Source organism: Aphelocoma coerulescens, chromosome 31, assembly GCF_041296385.1.
Source record: "Aphelocoma coerulescens isolate FSJ_1873_10779 chromosome 31, UR_Acoe_1.0, whole genome shotgun sequence".
Lineage (NCBI taxonomy): Eukaryota > Metazoa > Chordata > Aves > Passeriformes > Corvidae > Aphelocoma > Aphelocoma coerulescens.
Genome location: NC_091044.1, coordinates 974,897 through 993,760, shown reverse-complemented (window position 1 = coordinate 993,760; position 18,864 = coordinate 974,897). Strand labels below are relative to the sequence as shown.

The following is an 18,864-nucleotide window of genomic DNA, read 5'->3' as shown; positions in this document are numbered from 1 at the left end:
CGATATCCGCGGACAAAGCCCCTCTAACTAATTACAATTAGACGGTGCTGTGTTGATTCAGGCAGCGGCGGGCGGCACGGCAGCAGCCTCCTGAAGACATTCCGGCCAAGTACAAGGTTCTTTGTTCTCTATTTATCACTCAAAGTTTTACATCCTGTACATATGTATGGCCCCAGCACCTCCCATCCCCCGTGCTGTATTAAAATGAGATCATTGGCCTTTCACACATGCGCAGTTTCTCTCTGGAATTGGGTCGGTGGTCTCGAATTGGGTCAGTGGTCCTGAAAGATGAAGTCAGGAATGTTTTCCTCACCGTGACCTTTTCACCTCCTTGCTGTTGGCAGCCCTTCGTGACCTCTTGGCGCAGCCCAAGATCTCCTACTTTTGGTTAATTAGTACGAAAGCCAGGTGCTGTTCTTGGCTCTGTTGGTTTCAATTTGTTTTGATGACAGTTCATTTATTCTGTTTCCTTCTACAAACAAAACTTAAACCAAAATATAATGGCAAATTATACATCACTTGGCTCTAGCTTAGGCATCCACTAATCATTAACTGAACTTTTGTTCCTCTATCTTAATTAATACAATTTTCTTCTAACTCTTAGCTAAAATTTTAACCTTTTAGAGCCTTGACTCAGGACGATGGAGCTCATGGGGAATGTGAGGGGAAGGAGCAATGGGGAGATGCAGCCCATGGGGGGAAGGAATGGCACCCACGAGGTGTCTGAGGTGAAATGGTGCCCGTGAGGGGTGGCAGAGCGGGAAATGTCCCCTGTGGGGTCGGAGGGGCAGCTGAGGGGGGGACACGGAGCCCCTGAGGGCGATGGGGGGAAATGGGGCCTGTCAGGGGTGATGGGGGAAGCGGCACCTGTGAGGGGCAGCCGAGGGGAGAAACGCGAGCGTGCGGCACCTGGGGACGTTCGGTGGTGCTGAGGGAGCGGTCGGACCCGATGGTGAAGAGAAAAGAGTGGGAAAGACTCCGCTACTGGAATAAGGAGTAAAGCAGGTGTGTTTATTCCAGCCCGGGGACGCACGGGGGATAATTCCTCCAAAGCCGTGCGTGCAACAGCTGCGTTCAGCTCGGCATTTATCGGGTTACAAGTTCCATATTCATTAAGTTTCCCAATACATCTATACATATTCATCGCCTGGCCCCGCCCAGCCTTGCTTCGTATTAAAATGAGCCCAAAAGTCATTTACATCCGCGTTGGGCTTGCGCAGGGATGTCTGGTGGTCGTGGGCAGGGGGCTCCGAGATGAAAGAAGAGTCTTCCTCAGATGAAGTAAAGGGTCTTCCTCATCCTGAACTTTTCACCTTTCCTCCCTGCGCGTGCTCTTTATGTCCCTGGCCTGAATCCAAACTTTAAGGCTGGTTTGAGCTAGTTTTAGGTCAAAAACAGGATCTCTGGTCAAGATTCCTTCCCCTTATCAATAGTCTCGTATCTTATCCTGCTTTGGTAGGCGCAATAGTTGTTGGGCAAGCGGGGTGCATTGCTTCTAACAAAGAACTTCCTAGTAAATCATTCAACCTCTGCTTCCCCATCCCCCTGATTCGATGGTTTTGAGGGTTTGTTCCGACCTGAACAATTCTGTGATTCCGTGGAAGTGGCACCTGCAGGGTCTGAGGGGGAAACGGCGCCTGTTTGGGGACACTGTGACACCCGTGGGATGTGAGGGGAGCAGTGGTGGCAGCGCGTCCCTCACACGCCTGTTCCCGACCCCTCACACGGGTGTGACCCCGACCCCTCACTCTGTCTACGACCCCTCACGTGGGTGTGACCCCGACCCCTCACTCTGTTCCCAACCCCTCACACGGGTGTGACCCCGACCCCTCATTCTGTCCCCAACCCCTCACTCTGTCCCCAGCCCCTCACTCTGTCCCCGACCCCTCACTTGGTGTGACCCCGACCCCTCACTCTGTCCCAGCCCCTCACTCTGTCCCTGACCCCTCACACGGGTGTGACCCCGACCCCTCACTCTGCCCCCGACCCCTCACTCGGTGTGATCCCGACCCCTCACTCTGTCCCCAGCCCCTCACTCGGTGTGATCCCGACCCCTCACTCTGTCCCCAGCCCCTCACTCTGTCCCCGACCCCTCACTCGGGTGTGACCCTGACCCCTCACTCTGTCCCCGACCCCTCACTCGGTGTGACCCTGACCCCTCACTCTGTCCCCAGCCCCTCAGTCTGTCCCCGACCCCTCACTCCCAATCCCGACCTCTCCCACGCGTGTTCCCGGACACGTGGGCAGTGCCGCCCCCTCACCCCCCCGTTAATCCCCGTTAATCCCTGGCAGGGACGAGCAGGGACGAGCCCTGGGGAGGCCTTGGAGAGACCCCGGTGCCCACAGACTCCCCGAACCCCCCTAAGCACCCCTGAACCCCCCTAAACACCCCTGACCGCCCCCCCGACCCCCCCAATCCATCCTCTCGATGCTCCCAAACCCCAACAGACCCCACAAATCCCCGTGAAAGTCCTTTGGACCACCCTCCCCCCTTCCTAGGATACCCCAAACCCTCCCGAACACCCCGAACACCCCCACAGGTGCCCCCAACCCTCCAGAAACACCCCCAAACCCCCCAACCATGTCGGAGTCAGAGGAGAATGGAGAGGGTGAGTCTGGGGGTGGCCTGGGGGGTCTTGGGTAAAAGTGAGGATTCAAGGGGGGGTCCCTGAGGGCTTGGGGGGTCCCCGAGTGTCCTGGGGGGTCCCTGGTCTATGGGATGGGGGTTCAGGGATGGTCACTGCATGTCCGGGGGTCCCGGCCTTGGAAGGGTTTGCAGGGTAGGGGGTCCAGGAAGATTTTGAGGTCCAGAGGGCTTGGGGGTGTCCAGGAAGGTTTGGGGGGTCCAGGAGGGCTTGAGGGGTTTCAGAAGGGGTTGGGGGTGTCCAGGAAGGTTTGGGGGGGCTCAATGGGATGTGGGTGTTCAGGGGTGGTCACTGTGTGTCCAAGCAGTCCCAGGCTTGGGAGTTGGGGGGATGTCCAGGAAGATTTGGGGGGGTCCGGAAGGAATTTGGGGGGGACAGGAGGAGGGATTTGGGGGATCCAGAAGGACTTGGAGGGGTTTCTGCTCTATGGGATTGGGGTGTTCAGGCGTGGTCCCTGTTTGTCTGGGGTGCCCCAGGCTCCTGGGGGGGACAGGAGGGTTTGTGGGGGTCCAGAAAGTTTTGGTGGGGGGGTCCCTGCCCACTCCTGACCCCCCGTTCCCCTCCCCAGGCCGCCCCAAGGAGCTGCCCCCCTTGGCCGAGGCCATGGGGCAGCCCCTGGGCTGGGGGTCCAGCGACGGCGCCGGGGGGGGGGCGGGCGGGGGGACCCCCCCAGGGCAGCGGCAGCGCCGCCCCCCCCACCCCAAGCACAAGGGCCAGGGGGGCACCGGGGGCGTCCATCGCTCCCCCCGCGCCCTCTTCTGCCTCCGCCTCAACAACCCCATCCGCCGGGCGGCCATCAGCATCGTGGAGTGGAAGTGAGTGGGGGGCTCGGGGGGGTCTGGGGGGCACCATCAGCATCGTGGAGTGGAAGTGAGTGGGGGGCTCGGGGGGTCTCGGGGGGCACCATCAGCATCGTGGAGTGGAAGTGAGTGGGGGGCTCGGGGGGTCTCGGGGGGCACCATCAGCATCGTGGAGTGGAAGTGAGTGGGGGGCTCGGGGGGGTCTGGGGGCACCATCAGCATCGTGGAGTGGAAGTGAGTGGGGGGCTCGGGGGGGTCTGGGGGCACCATCAGCATCGTGGAGTGGAAGTGAGTGGGGGGCTCGGGGGGTCTCGGGGGGCACCATCAGCATCGTGGAGTGGAAGTGAGTGGGGGGCTCGGGGGGGTCTGGGGGCACCATCAGCATCGTGGAGGGGAAGTGAGTGGGGGGCTCGGGGGGTTGGAGGGCCTTGGGGACCCCCCCCCCCACCTGCTGCCCCTCCTTCCTCCCAGGCCCTTCGACATCCTCATCCTCGCCACCATCTTCGCCAACTGCGTGGCCCTGGGGGTCTACATCCCCTTCCCCGAGGATGACTCCAACGCCTCCAACCACAACCTGGTGAGAGCCCCCAGACCCCCAGAAAGGAGGGAACCCCCCTCCCCCACTCACCGGTCCCAGTTGGGTGCTGGGAGAACGCTGGGAAAGGGGGGGTTCCACCCCAGCACTGGGATCCACCCGGGACTGGGCTGGGGGGGGGTGGGGGGTGACACTTTGGGGGGTCTGGAGGCGCCGGGGGTGGCACTGTGGGGTGTCGGGGGCTGTGGGGACAGGGGCGTCCCTGTGTCACACGTGTCCCTTGGCACACGCCCGTGCCGCTGCCTTAATCCGCTTTGCCGGCGCCGGGGGGGCCGCGGGGGCCTAATCCCGGCTGAGCCGCCCCAGTCACCCACAAAGGGGACACTGGGAGGGGGCTGGAGGGGGCCCAAATGTCCCTTGTCACCCCAAGGGAGGAGGCACTGGGGCAGGACACCCCCCTGAATATCTCTGTGCCTGGACCCCCAAAGGGAGGGGACTGCGGGGGGGTGTCAGGGGTGTCCCCAAATGTCCCTGTCCTTGTCCACGGGCAAAGGGAAAGCTGAGGGGGTGCAGGGCCAGGGGAGGTCCCAAAGTGTTCCTGTCCCTTATCCCCAGGGGAAGGGGACACTGGGAGGTGTGGGGGGCTGGTGGGGGTCCCGAGTGTCCTTGTCCCCAAAAGGAAGGGGATGCAGGGGGTTTCCCAAGTGTCTCTGTCTCTTGTCCCCAAAAAGGGACAAACATCCCTGTCCCTTGTCCCTCAGGAGAAGGGGATGCTGGGAGGGGAATCCCCAAACATTCCCGACCCCAGGGGATGCTGGGAGGGGGATCCCCAAACATTCCCGACCCCAGGGGATGCTGGGAGGGCTGGGGGGTCCCTGAGAGTTCTCAAATGTCCCTGATCCCCAGGGAAGGGGACACCGTGAGTGACGGGGGGTGGAGGTGTCCCGGAATGTCCTCCCGGAGAAGGGGTCAGGGTGTCAGGGTAGGGGGAGGTCCCCAAAAGGGGAAGGGGACCCTGGGCAGGGCTGGTGACCCCGTGCACCCCTGGAGCAGGGGGTGCTGACCCCGCCCGCCGTGCCCCCCCCCCCCCAGGAGCAGGTGGAGTACGTGTTCCTCATCATCTTCACGGTGGAGACGTTCCTGAAGATCATCGCCTACGGGCTGGTGCTGCACCCCAGCGCCTACATCCGCAACGGCTGGAACCTGCTCGACTTCGTCATCGTCATCGTGGGGTGAGGGGCGTTCCAGGCACGGGGACAGCCAGCGTGGGGACGGAGCTGTGTGACCCCCGCTGTCCCCCCAGGCTGTTCAGCGTGATCCTGGAGCAGGTGTCCCACAAGCCGGGCGATGCCCACCACATGAGCGGGAAGCCGGGCGGCTTCGACGTCAAGGCCCTGCGCGCCTTCCGCGTGCTGCGGCCGCTGCGCCTCGTCTCCGGCGTCCCCAGTGAGACCCCGGGGGGAGCGGGGGGGGGTTTGGGGTCACCCCAGCCTCCTGCCAACCCCTGCCCGTGCCCCCCCCAGGCCTCCACATCGTGCTCAACTCCATCATGAAGGCGATGGTGCCGCTGCTGCACATCGCGCTGCTCGTGCTCTTCGTCATCATCATCTACGCCATCATCGGCCTCGAGCTCTTCATCGGCCGCATGCACAAGACCTGCTTCTTCATCGGCTCGGGTAGGGCCGGGGGGGGGTCACCCTGCGTGTCCCCCCAGCCCTGGGATGCCCCCAGCATCAGGGACCCCCCAGGAGTCCCTCAGAGCTCTCAGGTGCCCCAGCCCAGGGACAGGGATTGGCCAGGGACAACCCACACTGAGACCTCTCCTAAATTCCCTGAGGACCCCCCAGCAATGAGGGTTCCCCCCAGGGACACCCCAGCAGGGTTCTGGGCTCCTTAACACACTGAGACCCCCTTAAAGCCCCTGAGATCCCCCCAGCACTGAGGATCCCCCAGGGACACCCCACACTGAGACCCCCCCCTAAATTCCCTGAGCACCCCTCCGGGACACCCCAGCAGGGTTCTGGGCTCCTTAACACACTGAGACACCCCTCAATTCCCTGAGACCCCCTCCAGCCCAGGGACCAGGATCCCTCAGGGACACCCCACACTGAGACCTCCCTAAAGCCCCTGAGACCCCCCCCCCAGCACTGAGGATCCCCCAGGGACACCCCACGCTGAGACCCCCCCTGAATTCCCTGAAACCCCCTCCAGCCCAGGGACCAGGATCCCTCAGGAACACCCCAGCAGGGTTCTGGGACTCCTTAAAACACCAAGACCCCCCTAAATTCCCTGAGCACCCCTCCAGGACACCCCAGCAGGATTCTGGGGCTCCCAACACACCCCTGGGACAGTAACTCAGGGGTGTGAGTTGTCAGGAGGGACAAGAGTGGACAGTGGGGACAGGAGCTGTCCGTGGGGACAAGCACCAGCAGCGGGGACCGGAGCCGTGTGAGGGCAGTGAGAGGGGACACCCAGCCCGGAGCTGTCCCCAGGGCCCGTTGTCTCCTGTCCCCAGACCTGGAGTCGGAGGACGATCCCTCCCCCTGCGCCTTCTCCGGGCACGGCCGCGCCTGCCTGCAGAACAACACCGAGTGCCGGGGCCGCTGGGAGGGCCCCAACGGCGGCATCACCAACTTTGACAACTTCTTCTTCGCCATGCTCACCGTGTTCCAGTGCATCACCATGGAGGGCTGGACCGATGTGCTGTACTGGGTGAGACCCCCGAGCCCCCCGAATCCTCATAACCCCTCCTTGAGGACCCCAAAATCTTCATACACACCCCTGAGCTCCCCCTAAGTCCTCACAGCCACGCTGAGCCCCCCAAATCCTCACACACATCCCCGAGACCCCAGAATCCTCATAACCCCTCCCTGAGCCCTCCTAAACCCAGTGCATCACCAGGGAGGGCTGGACAGATGTGCTGTACTGGGTGAGACCCCCGAGCCCCCCAAATCCTCATAACCCCTCCCTGAGCTCCCCCAAATCCTCACACACATCCCTGAGCCCCCCAAACCCTCCCCAAACCTCGACAGGGCAGACCCCCAAACCTCTCTGCTGGGTGTTACTGGCCTCACCTGAGGAGGGATTTGGGGTCCCCCCCATCACCCCAAATCTCTCCCCACAGATGCAGGACGCGATGGGCCACGAGCTGCCCTGGATTTACTTCGTCAGCCTCGTCATCTTCGGCTCCTTCTTCGTCCTCAACCTGGTGCTGGGGGTGCTGAGCGGGTGAGGAGCCCTCCGTGGAGTCAACAGTGGGGCAGGAGCCGTGTCCTTGGCGTGTTTGGGGTCACGCCTGTGCCCCCCCAGGGAATTCTCCAAGGAGCGAGAGAAGGCCAAGGCCCGCGGGGACTTCCAGAAGCTGCGGGAGAAGCAGCAGCTGGAGGAGGACCTGCGGGGCTACATGGACTGGATCACCCAGGCCGAGGACCTGGAGGGCGACGAGGAAGAGGGGGAGCACGAGAAGCACCGTGAGTGGGGCTGGGGGGCAGCTACAGGGGGCCTGCCAAGTCCTGAGCCCCCCAAAGCTCTGTGACCCCCCTTTCCCCCAGGCCTGACCGCCGAGGACCTGATGGGGAAGCGGAAGCCGCGGCTGAAGTGGCTGCGCCACGCAAGTCACTCCACCGACACCCACGGTACCCCCCGAATCCCCCAGAGCGGGGTACCCCAAATTCCCTGAACCCCCGGGGCACCCCAAATTCCCTGAATCCAGATATCCCAAAGTCTTTGAACCCGGGCACCCCGAATTCCCTGGACCTGGGCACCCCAAATTCCCTGAACCCCCAGGGCACCCCAAACCCCCCAGAGCCGGGCAACCTGAACTCCCTGGACTGGGCACCCCCAAATTCTCTGAACCTGGGCATCCCAAATTCCCTGGACCTGGGCACCCCAAATTCTCTGAACCTGGGCACCCTGAATTCCCTGGACCTGGACACCCCAAATTCACTGAACCCAGACATCCCAAATCCCCCGGGGCTGGGCACCCCAAATTCCCTGGACCTGGACACCCCAAATTCACTGAACCCAGACATCCCAAATCCCCCGGGGCTGGGCACCCCAAATTCCCTGGACCTGGACACCCCAAATTCACTGAACCCAGACATCCCAAATCCTCCGGGGCTGGGCACCTCAAATTCCCTGGACACCCCTAGATTCCCTGAACCCAGACACCCCAAATTACCTGAACACCCCAAATTCTCTGAACCTGGGCACCCTGAATTCCCTGGACCTGGACACCCCCAAATTCACTGAACCCAGACATCCCAAATCCCCCGGGGCTGGGCACCCCAAATTCCCTGGACCTGGACACCCCTAGATTCCCTGAACCCAGACACCCCAAATTACCTGAACACCCCAAATTCTCTGAACCTGGGCACCCTGAATTCCCTGGACACCCCCAAATTCGCTGAACCCAGACATCCCGAACCGCCCGGTCCCGGTGCCCCCAAAGCCCCGGGCTGACCTGTGCCCCCACCCCAGCGAGCCTCCCGGGCAGCGAGACCACCTCGGTGAACACGGAGACCGTGGGGGAGGAGGAGGCACCGCCGACCGCCTGCGACCGCTGCCTGTGAGCCCAGCGGGGCACGGGACCCCCGGCTCTGCCAGGGCCCTCGGGATCCCCCCCAGGGACACCCCACAGATCCCCAGGATACCCCACGGATCCCCCGGACCCCTCTAGGACCCCCAAACCCGACACCTACAGCACCTCAGAACAATTTGGGACCCTCCCATAGCTCCCTCATAGGCCCCAATAGCACCCATAGCACGAGGGATCCCGCCCCAAATGCCCCCTGAGACCCCAGAACTGACCCCCACAGCACCTCAAAGCCCTCTGGGACCCCTTCATAGCCCCAAGGACCCCCCCATGCTCCCCCAGGACCCCAAAACTGACCCCAGCACCCCTGTGACCACCCCCAGGTATCTCAACCCACCCCCAGCCCCAGAGATCCTCTAAGCCCCCCCACTCAAATCTGACCCAGCACCCCTCCTATAAAGCCCCCCCCCAGATTTCCCCCCATGGCCAAGGGACTCCCCCAAAATCCCCACGTTTTGGGGTAACTTTTTCTCTCTCCAGGGGCAAAATTGCAAAGACCAAATTCTGGTGAGTGGGGAGAAGAATGGGGGGGGGGCAGGGGTGTGGAAAAAAAGAGGGGGGGCCGCAGTGGGGCCCCCATAAAGCCTCCCAACCCCTCCCACCTGACGGGGTCTCTGTCACCCCCCCACCGCCCGTCTGTCCCCAAAATCCTCCACCCCCTCCCACCGCCCTGTACCCCCAATTCCTCCACGTTCCCCAAAACACCCCCTCGACCTCCTCGACCCCAAATTCCCCCAAATCCCCCCTCGACCCCTAATGTCCCCCCAACTCAAACACCCTTCACCTCCTCGCACATGACGGGGGGGGTGTCTCTGTCCCTCTCCCACCTCCTCTGTGTCCCCAAAATCCTCCCGCCTCCACCCCAAACCCCACCGCTGCCCCCCAAACCCCCCTGTCGCCCCCCAAACCCCACCGCTGCCCCCCAAACCCCACCACTGCTCCCCAAACCCCACCGCTGCCCCCCAAACCCCACCACTGCTCCCCAAACCCCACCACTGCCCCCCAAACCCCCCCTGTCGCCCCCCAAACCCCACCGCTGCCCCCCAAACCCCACCGCTGCCCCCCAAACCCCCCCTGTCGCCCCCCAAACCCCCCCTGCCCCCCCCAAACCCCCCCTGCCCCCCAAACCCCCCCTGTCGCCCCCCAAACCCCACCGCTGCCCCCCAAACCCCACCACTGCCCCCCAAACCCCCCCGTCGCCCCCCAAACCCCCCCTGTCGCCCCCCAAACCCCCCCTGCCCCCCCAAACCCCACCGCTGCCCCCCAAACCCCCCCTGTCGCCCCCCAAACCCCACCGCTGCCCCCCAAACCCCCTTGTCGCCCCCCAAACCCCACCTCTGCCCCCCAAACCCCCCCTGTCGCCCCCCAAACCCCACCGCTGCCTCCCAAATCCCCTCTGTCGCCCCCCAAACCCCCCTCTGTCGCCCCCCAAACCCCACCGCTGCCCCCCAAACCCCCCCCGTCGCCCCCCAAACCCCCCTGTCGCCCCCCAAACCCCACCGCTGCCCCCCAAACCCCCCCGTCGCCCCCCAAACCCCCCTCTGTCGCCCCCCAAACCCCCCCGTCGCCCCCCAAACCCCCCTGTCGCCCCCCAAACCCCACCGCTGCCCCCCAACCCCCCCTGTCGCCCCCCAAACCCCCCCTGCCGCCCCCCAAACCCCACCGCTGCCCCCAAACCCCACCGCTGTCGCCCCCCAAACCCCCCCCGTCGCCCCCCAAACCCCCCCTGTCGCCCCCCAAACCCCACCGCTGCCCCCAAACCCCCCCTGTCGCCCCCCAAACCCCACCGCTGCCCCCAAACCCCCCCTGTCGCCCCCCAAACCCCCCCGTCGCCCCCCAAACCCCCCCCTGTCGCCCCCCAAACCCCACCGCTGCCCCCCAAACCCCCCCTGCCCCCCCAAACCCCACCGCTGCCCCCCAAACCCCCCCTCTGTCGCCCCCCAAACCCCCCCGTCGCTGACCCCCAAACCCCACCGCTGCCCCCCAAACCCCCCCGTCGCTGACCCCCAAACCCCCCCTGTCGCCCCCCAAACCCCACCGCTGCCCCCCAAACCCCCCTGTCGCCCCCCAAACCCCACCGCTGCCCCCCAAACCCCCACTGCTGCCCCCCAAACCCCCACTGCTGCCCCCCAAACCCCCCTGTCGCCCCCCCAAACCCCCCCTGTCGCCAACCAAACCCCCCTGTCGCCCCCCAAACCCCCCCTGCCGCCCCCCAAACCCCCCTGTCGCCCCCCAAACCCCCACCGCTGCCCCCCAAACCCCACCGCTGCCCCCAAACCCCCCCGTCGCTGCCCCCCAAACCCCCACCGTCGCCCCCCAAACCCCACCGCTGCCCCCCAAACCCCCCTCTGTCGCCCCCCAAACCCCACCGCTGCCCCCCAAACCCCCCCTGTCGCCCCCCAAACCCCACCGCTGCCCCCCAAACCCCCCCTGTCTCCCCCCAAACCCCCCCTGTCGCCCCCCAAACCCCACCGCTGCCCCCCAAACCCCCACTGCTGCCCCCCAAACCCCCCCTGTCGCCCCCCAAACCCCACCGCTGCCCCCCAAACCCCCCCGTCGCTGACCCCCAAACCCCCCCTGTCGCCCCCCAAACCCCCCTGTCGCCCCCCAAACCCCCCCTGTCGCCCCCCAAACCCCCCTGTCGCCCCCCAAACCCCACCGCTGCCCCCCAAACCCCACCGCTGCCCCCCAGCCGCCGCCTGCGCCGCCTGAACCGCCTGTGGCGCCGGCGCTGCCGCGCGGCCGTGAAGTCCGTGTCGTTCTACTGGACCGTGCTGCTGCTCGTGTTCCTCAACACGCTGACCATCGCCTCCGAGCACCACGGGCAGCCGCCCTGGCTCACCGAGACACAGGGTACGGCCCCGGCACCCCCCGGGCACCCCCAAACCCGCCAGTGCCTCTCAAACCTCCTAGTGCCCCCCCAAAACCCCCGGTACCCCCCGACACCCTCCAGTGCCCCCCAAACCCCCCAGTGCCTCCCAAACCCTCCAGTGCACCTCAAACACCCCCGTGCCTCTCAAATCTCCCAGTGCCTCCCAAACCCCCCGGTACCCCCCGACCCCCTCCAGTGCACCCCAAACCCCCAGTGCCCCTCAAACCCCCCAGTACCCCCGACACCTCCCAGTGCCTCCCAAACCCTCCAGTGCACCCCAAACGCTTCTACTGCCCCCCGACACCCCTCAGTGCCTCTCAAATCTCCCAGTGCCCCCCAAAACCTACAGTGGCACCCCAAACCCCCAGCACCCCCCAAACCCCCCGGTACCTCCCGACACCCCCCAGTGCCTCCCAAACCCTCCAGTGCACCCCAAACCCTTCACTGCCCCCCGACACCCCTCAGCGCCTCCCAAACCCTCCAGTGCACCCCAAATCCCCCAGTACCTCCCAAACCCCCCCAGTGCCTCTCAAACCTCCCAGTGCCCCCCAAAGCCTCCAGTGCACCCCAAACCCCCAGCGCCCCCCAAACCCCCCAGTGCCTCTCAAATCTCCCAGCGCCCCCCAAACCCCCCAGTACCTCCCGACACCCCTCGGTGCCTCCCAAACCTCCCAGTGCTCCCCAAACCCCCCGGTGCCCCCCAACACCCTCCTGACATCCCCCGGTGCTCCCCGACTCCCCCAGAGCTCGGGGGCCCGTCCTGCTCGTGGTGTTTCCCCACCACCCTCCAGGCGTGACCCCCGCCCGGGCGGTCACTCGGCTCTGTCCCCCCCGGTGACCCCCGCAGCGTACGCGAACAAGGCGCTGCTGTCGCTGTTCGCCGCCGAGATGCTGCTGAAGCTCTACGCGCTGGGCCCCTCGTGCTACTTCGCGAGCTTCTTCAACCGCTTCGACTGCTTCGTGGTGTGCGGCGGCGTGCTGGAGACCGCGCTGGTGGAGCGCGGGGCCATGGAGCCGCTCGGCATCTCCGTGCTGCGCTGCGTGCGCCTGCTGCGCGTCTTCAAGGTCACCCGGTGAGGGGCAGCGCGGGGACAGCGGGGACAGCGCGGTGCCCCAGCACCGCAGTGGCCCAGCATTGGGACACCCCAGTGGCGCAACACCTCAATGACCCAACACTGGGACATCCCAACACCACAACACCTCAATGACCCAACACTGGGACACCCCAGTGCCCCAACACCTCAATGACCCAACACTGGGACACCCCAACACCACAACACCTCAATGACCCAACACTGGGACACCCCAGTGCCCCAACACCTCAATGACCCAACACTGGGACACCCCAGTGCCCCAACACCTCAATGACCCAACACTGGGACATCCCAACACCACAACACCTCAATGACCCAACACTGGGACATCCCAACACCACAACACCTCAATGACCCAACACTGGGACATCCCAACACCACAACACCTCAATGACCCAGCACTGGGACCTCAATGACCCAGCACTGGGACACCCCAGTGGCCCAACACCTCAATGACCCAGCACTGGGACACCCCAGTGCCCCAACACCTCAATGACCCAACACCGGGACGCCCCAGTGCCCCAACACCTCAATGACCCAACACCGGGACGCCCCAGTGCCCCAACACCTCAATGACCCAACACCGGGACATCCCAGTGCCCCAGCACCTCAATGACCCAACACTGGGACCTCAATGACCCAGCACTGGGACACCCCAGTGGCCCAACACCTCAATGACCCAGCACTGGGACCTCAATGACCCAGCACTGGGACACCCCAGTGCCCCAACACCTCAATGACCCAGCACTGGGACACCCCATCACCACAACACCTCAATGACCCAGCATTGGGACAGCCCAGTGCCCCAACACCTCAATGACCCAACACCGGGACATCCCAGTGCCCCAGCACCTCAATGACCCAACACCAGGACCTCAATGACCCAACACCGGGACACCCCAACACCACAACACCTCAATGACCCAACACCGGGACACCCCAGTACCCCAGCACCTCAATGACCCAGCATTGGGACAGCCCAGTGGCCCAGCACCTCAATGACCCAACACAGGGACCTCAATGACCCAGCACTGGGACACCCCAGTGCCCCAACACCTCAATGACCCAACACTGGGACATCCCAACACCACAACACCTCAATTACCCAGCATTGGGACACCCCAGTGCCCCAACACTTCAGTGACCCAACACCGGGACATCCCAGTGCCCCAGCACCTCAATGACCCAACACCAGGACCTCAATGACCCAACACCGGGACACCCCAACACCACAACACCTCAATGACCCAACACCGGGACACCCCAGTGCCCCAGCACCTCAATGACCCAACACAGGAACCTCAATGACCCAGCACTGGGACACCCCAGTGCCCCAACACCTCAATGACCCAGCACTGGGACACCCCAACACCACAACACCTCAATGACCCAACACTGGGACATCCCAGTGCCCCAACACTTCAGTGACCCAACACCGGGACACCCCAACACCACAACACCTCAATGACCCAACACCGGGACACCCCAACACCTCAATGACCCAACACCGGGACACCCCAACACCACAACACCTCAATGACCCAACACCGGGACACCCCAACACCGGGACACCCCAACACCTCAATGACCCAACACCGGGACACCCCAACACCACAACACCTCAATGACCCAACACCAGGACACCCCAACACCGGGACACCCCAACACTGCGGCACTGCAATGTCCCAGCACCCCAATGCTGCAGCACTGGGACATCCCAACACCTCAGCACCCCAATGCTCCAACACTAGGACACCCAAGTGCTGCAGCTCTCCAATGCCCGAGCACCCCGATGTCCCAGCACCCCGATGTCCCAGCACCCCGATGCCCCAGCACCCCGATGTCCCAACCCTGCAATGTCCCAAATCCGCCACACCCCGATGTCCCAAGGCATCGATGTCCTGATGCTGCGATGTCCCAAATTGGTGACACCCCCCACCACTGGCTGTTGGCTCTGCACTGTCCATCCAGCCCTTCCCAGTGCTCCCAGTGCTCCCAGTAACCTCAGTCCCTGGGCCAGCACCACCAGGTGTTGGCTCTGCACTGTCCATCCAACCCTTCCCAGTGCTCCCAGTGCTCCCAGTGCTCCCAGTAACCTCCATCCCTGGGCCAGCTCCACCAGGTGTTGGCTCTGCACTGTCCATCCAACCCTTCCCAGTGCTCCCAGTGCTCCCAGTAACCTCAGTCCCTGGGCCAGCTCCACCAGGTGTTGGCTCTGCACTGTCCATGCAGCCCTTCCCAGTGCTCCCAGTGCTCCCAGTGCTCCCAGTGCTCCCAGTGCTCCCAGTAACCTCAGTCCCTGGGCCAGCTCCACCAGGTGTTGGCTCTGCACTGTCCATCCAGCCCTTCCCAGTGCTCCCAGTGCTCCCAGTAACCTCAGCCCCTGGGCCAGCTCCACCAGGTGTTGGCTCTGCACTGTCCATGCAGCCCTTCCCAGTGCTCCCAGTGCTCCCAGTAACCTCAGTCCCTGGGCCAGCTCCACCAGGTGTTGGCTCTGCACTGTCCATCCAACCCTTCCCAGTGCTCCCAGTGCTCCCAGTAACCTCAGTCCCTGGGCCAGCTCCACCAGGTGTTGGCTCTGCACTGTCCATCCAACCCTTCCCAGTGCTCCCAGTGCTCCCAGTGCTCCCAGTAACCTCCATCCCTGGGCCAGCTCCACCAGGTGTTGGCTCTGCACTGTCCATCCAACCCTTCCCAGTGCTCCCAGTGCTTCCAGTAACCTCAGTCCCTGGGCCAGCTCCACCCGGTGTTGGCTCTGCACTGTCCATCCAACCCTTCCCAGTGCTCCCAGTGCTCCCAGTGCTTCCAGTGCTCCCAGTAACCCCAGTCCCTGGGCCAGCTCCACCAGGTGTTGGCTCTGCACTGTCCATCCAACCCTTCCCAGTGCTCCCAGTGCTCCCAGTAACCTCAGTCCCTGGGCCAGCTCCACCAGGTGTTGGCTCTGCACTGTCCATCCAGCCCTTCCCAGTGCTCCCAGTAACACCCGTGTCCCGCAGGCACTGGGCGTCGCTGAGCAACCTGGTGGGGTCGCTGCTGAACTCCATGAAATCCATCGCCTCGCTGCTGCTGCTGCTCTTCCTCTTCATCATCATCTTCGCCCTCCTGGGCATGCAGCTCTTCGGGGGCCGCTTCAGCTTCGACGAGACCCAGACCAAGCGCAGCACCTTCGACACCTTCCCGCAGGCCCTGCTCACCGTGTTCCAGGTACCCCGAGACCCGGGGGAAACCTCAAATCTCACGGGGAGACCCCAAAACCTGCAGGGGGTCCCTGAAACCCGTGGGGAGGCTCTGAAGGTTGTGGGGAGAACGCCAAAATGCATGGGGGACCCTAAACCTGTGAGGAGACCCCGAAACTGTGGGGAACCCCAGAATCTGTGGGAGGCTCTGAAGGTTGTGGGGAGAACCCCAAAATGCATGGGGGGACCCTAAACCTGTGAGGAGACCCCGAAACTGTGGGGAACCCCAGAATCTGTGGGAGGCTCTGAAGGTTGTGGGGAGAACCCCAAAATGCATGGGGGGACCCTAAACCTGTGAGGAGACCCCGAAACTGTGGGGAACCCCAGAATCTGTGGGAGGCCCTGAAAGCTGTGAGAGATCCCAGCACCTGAGGGGGTGAAATCTCGTGGCTCCCCTAAACCTGTGAGGAGACCCCAAAACCCAAGGGGCTCCCTCAAACCATCCCATCACCACCCTGTAGCCACTCCGGGGCGACGCTGTGCACTCAGAACGGGGAGGCAGCGGTGTACTGGGAGCACTGGTGGGGGGTGGCACTGAGGTTTTGGGGTGCTCCCGGTGTTTGGGGACCCCCAAACGCCGCAGATCCTGACGGGGGAGGACTGGAACGCGGTGATGTACGATGGGATCATGGCCTACGGTGGCCCCGTGTTCCCCGGGATGCTCGTCTGCGTCTACTTCGTCATCCTCTTCATCTGCGGCAACTGTGCGTGGGCACTGGGGGCACTGGGAGCACTGGGGAGGACTGGGAGCACTGGGGCGGACTGGGAGCACTGGGAGGACTGAGGGCTCCGGGGGCACTGGGAGGCACTAGGGGCATTGTGGGCACTGGGAACACTGGGGGCACTGGGAGGCACTGGGGGCACTGGGAGAACTGGGGGCACTGGGACAGACTGGGAGCACTGGGAGCACTGGGAGCACTAGGGGCACTGGGACAGACTGGGAGCACTGGGGACACTGGGGGCACTGGGGGCACTGGGGGCACTGGGAGCACTGGGAGCATTGGGAGCACTGGGGGCACTGGGGACACTGGGAGCACTGGGGACACTGGGGGCTCCGGGGGCACTGGGAGGCCCTAGGGGCACTGTGGGCACTGGGAGCACTGGGGGCACTGGGGACACTGGGAGCACTGGGGGCACTGGGACGCACTGGGAGCACTGGGAGCACTGGGGGCACTGGGGGCACTGGGAGGCACTAGGGGCACTGTGGGCACTGGGAGCACTGGGGACACTGGGAGCACTGGGGGCACTTGGGGGCACTGGGAGGTACTGGGGCACTGGGAGGTACTGGGGCACTGGGAGGCACTGGGGGCACTGGGGGCACTGGAAGCAGGGAACTGGGGAACTGGGAATAGGTCAAAGGGTAACTGGGGAGCTGGGGTAGGACACAGCAGGGTTGGGAATAAGAAAGGGAGAGTGGGGGCACTGGGAGCACTGGGGGGGGCACTGGGAGCGCTGGGGGGACACTGGGGACACTGGGGGCACTGGGACGGACTGGGAGCACTGGGGGCACTGGGGGGCACTGGGAGCACTGGGAGCACTGGGGGCTCCGGGGAGCACTGGGAGGCACTGGGAGGTACTGGGGGCACTGGGACGGACTGGGAGCACTGGGAGCACTGGAAGCAGGGAACTGGGGAACTGGGAATAGGTCAAAGGGTAACTGGGGAGCTGGGGTAGGACACAGCGGGGTTGGGAATAAGAAAGGGAGAGTGGGGGCACTGGGAGGATGTTGGGGGATGCTGGAAGGATACTGGGAGGATACTGGGAGGATACTGGGAGCACTGGTGAGCCCTTCCCTCCCTTCAGACATCCTCCTCAACGTCTTCTTGGCCATCGCCGTGGACAACCTGGCGGACGGTGACAACATCAACTCAGGGGGGGACAAAAAGTGAGCCCGGACCCCTGGGGCCCTTTTGGGGGTGACGAGGGGGGGGCACCCAGCCCCTGGGTCCCCTGGGGGGTACCCGACCCCCGGGACCCCCTGGCTGAGCCCCCCTTTCCCCCAACCCAGGGACAAGGCCGGGGAGGCAGAAGCGGGGACAGACAGCCAGGACGTGGTGGTGAAGGTGAGGGGGGGTCCTGGGGGGTGGGTGTGACTGGGGGGTCCCGGGGGGCTGCCCGTGACTGGGGGGTCCTGGCGGGGTCCCTCCCCCCCTCCCCGAGCGTGCACGGCCCCCACCCCTCCCCCTCCCCTGCCCAGGTTGAGGGGGATCAGCCCGAGGAGGAAGAGGAGGAGGAGGAAGGGAGTGAGGAAGGTGAGTGCCACCTGCGCAGACATCAGGGGACACTGGGGGGTGGCAGTGCCCGGATGTGGGGGTCCCTGGAAGGGGGGGGTGTGACAGTCCTCGACCATCGGGGTCCCGGGGAAGGTGGCAGTGACGTGACCTGGGGTCCCTTGAGGGGGGTGGCAGTGCCTGGACTGGGGGGTCCCAGGGGAGGGTGACAGTGGCTGGACATGGAGGGGCCCTGGGGGGTGACAGTCCTTGAACATGGGGGGTCCCTGGGGAGGTGACAGGGACATGACATGGGAGTCCTGAAAGGGGGTGACACTGCCCGGACACGGGGGGTCCCTGAGGGGGGTGTGACACTGCCCGGACACGGGGGGTCCCTGAGGGGGGTGTGACACTGCCCGGACACGGGGGGGTCCCTGAGGGGGGTGTGACACTGCCCGGACACGGGGGGGTCCCTGAGGGGTGTGACACTGCCCGGACACGGGGGGGTTTCCCTGGGGGGTGTGACACTGCCCGGACACGGGGGGGTCCCTGAGGGGGGGGGTGTGACACTGCCGGGACACGGGGGGTCCCTGAGGGGGGGGGTGTGACACTGCTCGGACACGGGGGGTCCCTGAGGGGGGGGTGTGACACTGCCTGGACACGGGGGGTCCCTGAGGGGGGGGTGTGACACTGCTCGGACACGGGGGGTCCCTGAGGGGGGTGTGACACTGCCCGGACACGGGGGGTCCCTGGTGGGGGGGGGGGTGTGACACTGCCCGGACACGGGGGGTCCCTGAGGGGGGGTGTGACACTGCCCGAACACGGGGGGTCCCTGGGGGGGGTGTGACACTGCTCGGACACGGGGGGGTCCCTGAGGG

General features: G+C 64.8%; 1 protein-coding gene across 1 annotated transcript in view; it reads left to right on the top strand.

Moving 5' to 3' along the window:
- The first annotated feature begins 2,581 nt into the window (after positions 1 to 2,581).
- The window catches only part of CACNA1F (calcium voltage-gated channel subunit alpha1 F), a 30,072-nt gene continuing 13,789 nt past the window's right edge, over positions 2,582 to 18,864 (top strand). The window contains exons 1-19 of the mRNA XM_068998162.1: positions 2,582 to 2,609; positions 3,214 to 3,460; positions 3,917 to 4,022; positions 5,073 to 5,212; positions 5,284 to 5,426; positions 5,504 to 5,656; positions 6,496 to 6,692; positions 7,105 to 7,208; positions 7,290 to 7,450; positions 7,532 to 7,615; positions 8,460 to 8,547; positions 9,055 to 9,081; positions 11,267 to 11,427; positions 12,294 to 12,519; positions 15,537 to 15,744; positions 16,360 to 16,480; positions 17,580 to 17,661; positions 17,785 to 17,839; positions 17,974 to 18,028. Of these exons, the coding sequence (XP_068854263.1) occupies positions 2,582 to 2,609; positions 3,214 to 3,460; positions 3,917 to 4,022; positions 5,073 to 5,212; positions 5,284 to 5,426; positions 5,504 to 5,656; positions 6,496 to 6,692; positions 7,105 to 7,208; positions 7,290 to 7,450; positions 7,532 to 7,615; positions 8,460 to 8,547; positions 9,055 to 9,081; positions 11,267 to 11,427; positions 12,294 to 12,519; positions 15,537 to 15,744; positions 16,360 to 16,480; positions 17,580 to 17,661; positions 17,785 to 17,839; positions 17,974 to 18,028 (2,386 nt within the window). The remainder of the gene's footprint in view (positions 2,610 to 3,213; positions 3,461 to 3,916; positions 4,023 to 5,072; positions 5,213 to 5,283; positions 5,427 to 5,503; positions 5,657 to 6,495; positions 6,693 to 7,104; positions 7,209 to 7,289; positions 7,451 to 7,531; positions 7,616 to 8,459; positions 8,548 to 9,054; positions 9,082 to 11,266; positions 11,428 to 12,293; positions 12,520 to 15,536; positions 15,745 to 16,359; positions 16,481 to 17,579; positions 17,662 to 17,784; positions 17,840 to 17,973; positions 18,029 to 18,864) is intronic.